The sequence below is a fragment of the Macaca thibetana genome, chromosome 4 (assembly GCF_024542745.1).
Source record: "Macaca thibetana thibetana isolate TM-01 chromosome 4, ASM2454274v1, whole genome shotgun sequence".
NCBI lineage: Eukaryota > Metazoa > Chordata > Mammalia > Primates > Cercopithecidae > Macaca > Macaca thibetana.
The window spans coordinates 43,093,760-43,102,455 of NC_065581.1; the positions used below are offsets into that span (position 1 = coordinate 43,093,760).

Consider the following 8,696-nt stretch of genomic DNA (forward strand, 5'->3'; position numbering starts at 1 on the left):
TCACTGTGGTCTCGATCTCCTGACCTTATGATCCACCCGCCTTGGCCTCCCAAAGTGCTGGGATTACAGGCGTGAGCCACCGCGCCCGGCTGAGCCAGCTTTTAAATGTGTGGCCAGGGAGTACACATCCCACCAGGCATCAGAGAAAGCTGTTGCTGCATAGACAGTCCCCCCAGGCTTGGCCTGGGAGCTTTCCAGGCCCAGCAGGTAGCAGCTCACCCATGCACCTATGTGCCTGCACTCTCCCACTCACACACACCCCAGGGCACCAGGCACACACTCCATGTCCCCCACCCGTGCCCCTAGAAGGTGATGGTGATGGTGTGAGGCTCAGAGTCAGATGGAAGGTTGAATTCAGGGCTCTCAAGATGGGAAAGATGCAACCTTCAGGAACACGAGAGTGTGGCTAGAACAGGACCAGTGTGTAAGAGTGTGTGTATGTGTGTGCACTGGTGTGTACTGGTGCAGGCTAATGTGGGAGGGGGTTCTCTCTGGCTGTTCAAGGCTTATCTTGGAAGCCCACAGACTCTGCATCCACCCAGGTGCCCTTATATGTTAGCACATCCATGGTACGATTGGACCCACTCAGTCATGATGGCCAAGTGCAGTGCACAGCCTGGATAACTGTACACAGCAGCCCTGTCAGGAGCCCACAGTTGGCCATCTCTGGACAAGAAGCCAGCTCTATCTCTATATACCTCAATTCCATGATTGCGGGCAGAATCCAAAACCATTGTGAATCCACTCAAACCGGGAGAAGAAGGTCGCAAAGGTCATAGGATCAGAGCAGCTTCTGGCTGACACCCACTCCGTGGTGGTAAGAAGGGATTAGGAGATTGCAAACTGGGTTAAAAAATCCTCTCACCTACAGCTCAAGGCTGTAATCCTAAGGACTCTGCTTCTCTAAGCCTTGTTCTATTTTCAACTCTCTTCTCCAGGGTACAGTCTCCACTGGGGCTGCAAGGATTTAGTGGAGACTCTTAACACCAGTTCTCTGGCATCTGTGAGTTTGAGTGTGGGCCATCAGCTTCTTCCTTCTTCTCTCTTCCTCTCCACATTTCCCGGTACCATCTGATCCATCAGGCCCTTCTTTGCTCAGGCCCGAAGGACTCAGGCCTGTGAGAGAGGACGGCCCGTTGTCACCAAGACACCTCTGGGTGAGGAGCAGCAAACAGGACCTGTCCATCTCAGGCGTCAGCCCCCTGAAGGTCTGAGCAATGGGCAACGTGATGGAGGGAAAGTCGGTGGAGGAGCTGAGCAGCACTGAGTGCCACCAGTGGTACAAGAAGTTCATGACTGAGTGCCCCTCTGGCCAACTCACCCTCTATGAGTTCCGCCAGTTCTTCGGCCTCAAGAACTTGAGCCCGTCGGCCAGCCAGTACGTGGAGCAGATGTTTGAGACTTTTGACTTCAACAAGGTGAGCAGGGGCCCAGTGGCAGGGAGGGGGAGTGCTGGAGGGACCCCTCTGGAAGCCTGACCAGCTGAGGGTGAGGAAGAGCAGAGAGGAGCGTAGAAGTGTCTGCTGGGGAGCGACTTCATTTATTCAGTCATTTGTTTGCTTGAGAGGTGGGTTTTTGACGCTAGGGTTTCAACGGATCTAATGTTTGTGCTTTAATGAGCACTGACTGAATCAGGCACTGGGGGGTTATAAATGAATCAGACACTGTCCCTGCCCTCACTTTCTAGGGCAAGACAGAGAAGCCCCAAAATTAGTGTAATCTGAGGCTGAATCCAATGGCTTCCTCTGCCTCTGCCACAGGCATATCTTGGTTTACTCCAAAACGAGCGTAAACACTTCCAAGATGGTCATTGAACACCTGCGATGTGCTGGTCCCATATGTGGTGCTTTTGCAAAACACTTTGAAGCTTTCAAGGGTGTGGGTGGAGGGGCAGAGAGCAGGGAGCAAGATGATGATTCTCCAGCCTTGCTGTCTGGCATGGGCAGGCCACTCATAATGTTCTGTGGACATGAGGACTGGAGACAGACAGGGTTGCCTGGTCCCTGGAGAATCCAGAATACTCCCAACCTCAAAATACCCAGTGACCTCAGATCACTGGGTATCACCTTTTCTCAAATGAGCCTGAAGGTCCACACAATGGTCATATTGTGTGTCTCCCTAGTAGCCCCCTGGATGCACTGGGTAAGGGCTTCCTGATTGGTAAGCTAGAGAGGTCACTGAAAGGCGAATTTGGGACTGTGGGTTTGCGTCCCTAGCTTTCATCAGCTGGGTGACCTTGAGCCCATCATCTCCCCTCTCAGTCTTGGGGTATTTATGATGCTGTGGATGTCGGGAGAATTAGTTAAGAAGTTTGTTGGTTTTTGTAGTAAATTTCCACTCATTTGGAACTATTTGGTCAAGACATAGTTGTGGAAGAACCCAAATCTGCAAACGTGGCTCCCCGCCCTGTGGCCCCTCACTTGAAAAGTGAGGACGAAATGAGGTGCTGCCACATGTCCTCTACAGACCCGGGAGAGGCTCCTTCCCTCGCTGCCCAAAAGGTCCAGGCACCATCATGGGTGGGGCTTCTTGGGAAAGCTGGGGCTCAGTGGCTATTTAAAACTCACTAATATTTGAGGATAAGGGACCAAAGTAGATTACAGGCTTTGAGTCCCAACCTCAAGTGTGGTATGAGGGAGCCCGAGGGCTTTCCCGAAGTGGGAGCAGGTGAGCAGAGTCCAGAGCCTGTGGTACAGAGACTTGAGGGGATGGCGTCATCATGTTCAACACTGAAAATGCTCCCGAAGAAGGAATAACTCTTTTTTTTTTTTTTTTTTTTTTGAAACGGAGTCTCGCTCTGTCACCCAGGCTGCAGTGCAGTGGCGCAATCTTGGTTCACTGCAAGCTCCGCCTCCTGGGTTCACGCCATTCTCCTGCCTTAGCCTGCCGTGTAGCTGGGACTACAGGCGCCAGCCACCGCACCCGGCTAATTTTTTGTATTTTTAGTAGAGACGGGGTTTCACCGTGTTCGCCAGGATGGTCTCGATCTCCTGACCTCGTGATCCGCCTGTCTCGGCCTCCCAAACTGTTGGGATTACAGGCGTGAGCCACTGTGCCCGGTCAGAAGTTTTGATACAGAGAGGAGTTAAACAAAACAGGGATAGGCAAATGACAGCACACAGGCCTGTTTTTGTAAATGAAGTTTTATTAGAACTCACCACATCTATTTATTTACATAGACAATTGTCTATGGCTGCTTTCACATGAAATGACAGAGGATGTGTGACTGCAAAGCTGCATATTTACTCTTTGGCTCTTTATAGAAAAAGTTTGCCAGTCCCTGCACTAAAAAAATGGTTGTATCTTTGGGATGTGCAGGGCTGGGGAATACAGAACATGAGCGGGGAGTGAGACCTGGGGGACAGGCATTTGCTTTGCTTACTTCAAATGTTTGTCTGGGCTTGAGTTTGTCTGACGATCACACAGGTGCACACAAATCTATGTAAATCTCCATCTGCATTTGAGGACTGGTATAGGATGATTTAGGAGACCCAGTTTTCTAGGCAAGACTTTGTCATTCACTAGCTGTGTGGCCTAATCTCTCTCAATTTTGACTTTCTCAGTCAAACTAGAGACAAAAATACTCACCTCTTGGGGATGGCCGTGAGATTAAATGAGTAAAGTGAATAAAGCTGTCAGCCTAGGAAGTCCATGGAGGGCACTAAAAAACCGTTAGTATTGCTATATATTTTCATTGAATCTAATGCATACCACAACCTTGAAAAGTGCACACTGTCATTCCATTTTATAGCTGGGAAAACGGAGACTCAAGGTCGTGAGACTTATCCAAGGTGATTTAGGTCTTTCTGGCACAAAAATCCACACCTTTTCCATTGCCCCTTTTCAGACATAAAAAACAAACAAACAAAAAAACTGCAAAAGCAATCCAGCTCATCATAGAAATTTCCAACAATACAGAAAGATAAAAAATGAACAGCAAAAGTATCCTCAACCTGTGTCCCTTCCCCAAGAGGAAACCTCTAGCAGTTTTCTTGCTTATTCAACCAGTGCTGTCTAGGGGCCTCTCCGGACTCTGTTCTGATGACAGCCCTGGGAGGTGGGCTGGGACTGAATGAGCCCACTGTGGGGCTCAGAGTGGTTAAGGCCTTCCGGGGGGCCTAAGCCCCTCAGGCGGCAGGGTGAGAAACTCCCAAAAGCTCACCCAAACCACGCTCCCATCCCTGGGGGTGCAGTTCTTCCTCCTCTCATCTACGCACACGTCTCCCATTTCCCCTAACTGGAAAGTCTCATGCTTGACAATCACAGGGAAGCAGGCAGCGCCCGCTAAAATCCAGATGCCTGTGAACAGACCGCGCCATAGCCATTCACACCCCAGTGGGTGCTGGCTTATTGGATTTGACTGGCAGCCTCTGAGGTAGGCAGGGTGGGCTATACAGGGCGTCTAGGAAGACTGACAGGTCACGGCGGAGACAGGGCTGGCCTCCCTGGCCGCATCTCCTAAGGTCCAGGGTTCCCCTCAGCATCTCTTGGGGCTTGCCGAGATGGGTGGAGACTTGGGTTATGATGGGCGGGGCCTGAGGACAGAGTGGGCGGAGCCCGGGTGGGCTCACGGCGGCCACGCCCCTCGCCCAGGACGGCTACATTGATTTCATGGAGTATGTGGCGGCGCTCAGCCTGGTCCTCAAGGGGAAGGTGGAACAGAAGCTCCGCTGGTACTTCAAGCTCTATGATGTAGACGGCAACGGCTGCATTGACCGCGACGAGCTGCTCACCATCATCCAGGTGCAGAGGGCCCGGCCAGGGCTGGGGGCAGCGGCCTGGGTGGGACCCGGAGCTGAGAGCCCAGGGTTAGAACAGCAATCTCAGGATTGAGACAGGATGTGGGACTGAGGATCCTAGTGGCAGCTGTGGACCTCACCAGCTGCGGGACCCAGGCCACGTTCCTTCCCTTCCTGGGCCTCAGTTTCCTCATCAATACCAAAAGAAGATAGAAGTTTGACTCTTGAGTCCCAGCTCTGCCTAGGCCCCCAGGTACCCTGCACTCTACTCATTGCTCTTGGGAGCCGCCCAAGCTCTGACCGTCCCCACTGCTACCCCTGAGATAGGATAAGGATGGGCCCCTCTCACTTCTGCCCCTTCTTCCCTCCCAGGCCATTCGCGCCATTAACCCCTGCAGCGATACCGCCATGACTGCAGAGGAGTTCACCGATACAGTGTTCTCCAAGATTGACGTCAACGGGGATGGTGAGCGGGCCGAGGAGGGGCTCCCCAGGGGAGGGGTCACCATGGATGTGGGGTCATGAGGGGTGGAAGGTCACTAGAGGAGAGGGGAAGGAGGGGAGGAGGAGGCCCAAAGGTCCCCGGGCTAGTCACCTCCTCCACCTGCCCCAGCCACAAAGTTGGCTTTTAGGGGCCCCTGGACCAGAATCTGGGCTCTGGGTGCCTCTGCCTGCTGCACCTGCAGGTCGCTTCTCCTCACCTGGGCTCTGTCCCTGCCCCTGGCAGGAACCCGGGTCTGTACTCTGGACTGCAGAAATGAACACCCTCCTCCCCCTGATTCCCTTTCTCTCTACCCCAGGGGAACTCTCCCTGGAAGAGTTTATAGAGGGCGTCCAGAAGGACCAGATGCTTCTGGACACACTGACACGAAGCTTGGACCTTACCCGCATTGTGCGCAGGCTCCAGAATGGCGAGCAAGATGAGGAGGGGGCTGACAAGGAGGCCGCTGAGGCAGCCGGCTGAGCGCACCGCCCAGCTGCTTCTGCACTAGCGGGTGGGGTGGTATGGTGGTGACTGGTGGTGTTGCTCTTGTCTTAACCCTAGATAGAATCTACTAAACTCAGAGGCTTAGCTCGCCTCTTTGGGGTACATGGTGGCAGCAGAGAGGCAGCAGTGGGAGGCCAGAGCCAGGAACAGTGAAGGATGGTTCCTGGCCCCTCTGAGTGACAGCTGACTGCAGCACTCCCTGCTGGGGGCACTGTTCAGCATCCCTCTGCTGTCTGGTGACCCCCTAGCCCTTCTGGCTCCTCTCCCAGTTTTTCCCAGCTTTCTCCACGGAGCTTCTCCATGCTCTTCTGGATGTGGACTCTCTGAGGCAGAGCTGAACTTTCCCAGGCCTCTTACGGAATCCTGCAGATCCGGTGGCTGCAGCTTCAATCTCAGTGCTGCAATCACACATCCATTCTGCCCCGGGGACCCTGGAGCCTACTTGTGTGCTTTGCATTTGATTCACGCCTCCCTTCAACAAGCATTTACTGAGAGCCTACTATGTACTAATGCTAGATGTTAGATGTACAGAGAAGACAGTTTTCATCCTCAAGGAACTCATAGGCTAATGGTGAGACCTACAGACAAACATCATTATAATAAAACATGCTAAGAGAACTTATGAACAGATTTCTGTAGGAGACACCTATAGGCGTCTGACTCAGAGACAGCATCACAGAGGTGGCGTTTGACTTTGAACACGAAAGAGTGCTTTGGGGCTGAATGTGGAGAAGAAGGTGATGCATGTGGGGTGGTTGGAGGTGCATTCTCTGTGATGTATGTGTCACATGTGGGGGGCTGTGTGATGTGGACAGGAGCATTCTTAGGTGCAAATTTGGGGTATCCCTTGGAATTTAAATTTTACCAAATTTAAAACAGAATCACCATATCTGTTTTTAGGGAGTACCTCCTAGGTCCCCAGTAAGGGAAAACAAGCAAACACAGCTCCTTCAAGAGATTTATAATCCTACTAGCAAGATAAGGATGGGATGTTTTGCCAGGTGTGGCGGTAAATGCCTGTAATCCCCAGTACTCAGGAGGCTGAGGTGGGAGGATCGCTTGAGCCGAGGGGTTCAAGACAAGCCCAGGCAACACAGTGAAACCCCTCTTCAAAAAGGAAAAAGGGGGCTGGGAGCGGTGGCTCATGCCTGTAATCCCAGCACTTTTGGAGGCCGAGGTGGGCAGATCACCTGAGGTCAGGAGTTCGAGACCAGCCTGGCCAACGTGGTGAAACCCCATCTCCACTAAAAATACAAAAATTAGCTGGATATGGTGGCGGGCACCTGTAATCCCAGTTACTTGGGAGGCAGGAGAATTGCTTGAACCCGGGAGGCAGAGGTTGCAGTGAGCCGAGATCACACCATTGCACTCCAGCCTGGACAACAGAGCGAGAATCCGTCTCAGAAAAACAAAACAAAACAAAACAAAACAAAAAAATAAATAAAAAGAAAAAAAGGGTGGAATATTTAGATGACAATGTAGATCTGAATCTGAATGCACGTGCATGCATTCACTCTGGGAAGGTTTGGTGTTGGCCAAAACGTGAAAGAGGGTGGGTGGTTCTGCAGAAAATCCTCATTTCTTGAGAAGAAATCCATATTTTTTCAGAAGAGCCTGCACAAGTCCCTCATACGTCCCCTCCTTGGTGACATATGGTGCTCCATGGCTCCCCACAGATCTGCGACTCATTGCTCATTGCAAATAATCTATCCCTGGTCTAACCTAAATCCCTCTTACTGCAGTGACACCTAATACCAGTTGGGAAGTGGGACAGTCTGTTACAGGTGGGCCCCATCCGCATCTTTGCACATCTCAACTTTAAGAATACCCAACTCAGGCTGGGCGCAGTGGCTCACGCCTGTAATCCCAGCACTTTGGGAGGCTGAGGTGGGCGAATCACAAGGTCAGGAGATCGAGACCATCCTGGCTAACACGGTGAAACCCCGTCTCTACTAAAAGACAAAAAAATTAGCCAGGCGTGGTCACGGGTGCCTGTGGTCCCAGCTGCTCTGGAGGCTGAGGCAGGAGAATGGTGTGAACCTGGGAGGCAGAGCTTGCAGTGAGCCAAGATCGCGCCACTGCACTCCAGCTTGGGCTACAGAGCGAGAATCCGTCTCAGAAAAACAAAACAAAACAAAACAAAACAACAGCAACGAAAAACCCAACTCAGAGATCTATCTCTACCTGTCCAAGGCAGGTTTTCTTGGTTCTGTCCCTGAATTACAGCTACCTGGTTGCTGCAGGAACCTGGGGAGACGCAGAGGCTAGAGCAGTTGTGACCAGTTTTTCAAAGATGCTCTTTCTTCTGGGCTTTGAGTCTTCACTTCAGCTGGGTGTGGGGGAGGTGTGGGGAGTAAATGAAAATTCAGGAGAGGAAGCCAGGCATGGTGGCTTAACGCCTGTAATCCCAGAACTTTGGGATGGGTGCTGAGGTGGGTGGATCACTTGAGCACAGAAATTTGTGACCAGCCTGCCCAACTTGGTAAAACCCTGTCTTTACAAAAAAAATAGAAAAATTAGCTGGCCTTGGTGGTGTGCACCTGTGGTCCCAGCTACTCAGGAGGCTGAGGTGGGAGGATCGCTTGAGCCTGGGAGGCGGAGGTTGCAATGAGCCAAGATTGCGCCACTGCACTCCAGCCTGGATAACAGAGCCAGATTCTGTCTCCAATAAATAAATACATAAATACATTCAGGAGTGGGAGAGAGAAAATGAGGGGAAAAATAAGTAAAATACCAAGTCAGAGAGTGCCCCACTGGGCAGGTGAGGGGGTGCATTTTGCTCATGTCCTGTCCACCACTTGGACCTCCCCAGACAAGGAAGTCAGCCAGGGACTGAGCAACAGACATGGAAGGAAGGTAGAGGTAGAAGTCGTTCTGTCTGAACGTTGGTTCAGACAGAAAGAAAAAGGGAGTTGACATTTCTGCTCCTTTGGCTGGCTGCCTGTCGGGAAATCCTGAAGGTCAGAGTT

At 51.9% G+C, this 8,696-nt stretch overlaps 1 protein-coding gene across 1 annotated transcript; it reads left to right on the forward strand.

Annotated features, from left to right (window-relative positions):
• The first annotated feature begins 902 nt into the window (after positions 1-902).
• On the forward strand, positions 903-6,345 carry GUCA1A (guanylate cyclase activator 1A). Its single transcript, XM_050789503.1, has 4 exons — positions 903-1,418; positions 4,594-4,743; positions 5,112-5,205; positions 5,540-6,345. Exons 1-4 carry the CDS (start codon positions 1,218-1,220, stop codon positions 5,701-5,703), a joined length of 609 nt encoding a protein of 202 aa, XP_050645460.1. The 5' UTR covers positions 903-1,217; the 3' UTR covers positions 5,704-6,345.
• The last annotated feature ends 2,351 nt before the right edge of the window (positions 6,346-8,696 follow it).

Coding starts and splice junctions, on each gene's coding strand:
- GUCA1A (XM_050789503.1), top strand. CDS start 1,218: ATGGGCAACGTGATGGAGGGAAAGTCGGTGGAGGAGCTGAGCAGCACT. Junction 1,419..4,593: donor AGACTTTTGACTTCAACAAG/GTGAGCAGGGGC, acceptor CCCCTCGCCCAG/GACGGCTACATTGATTTCAT. Junction 4,744..5,111: donor AGCTGCTCACCATCATCCAG/GTGCAGAGGGCC, acceptor CTTCCCTCCCAG/GCCATTCGCGCCATTAACCC.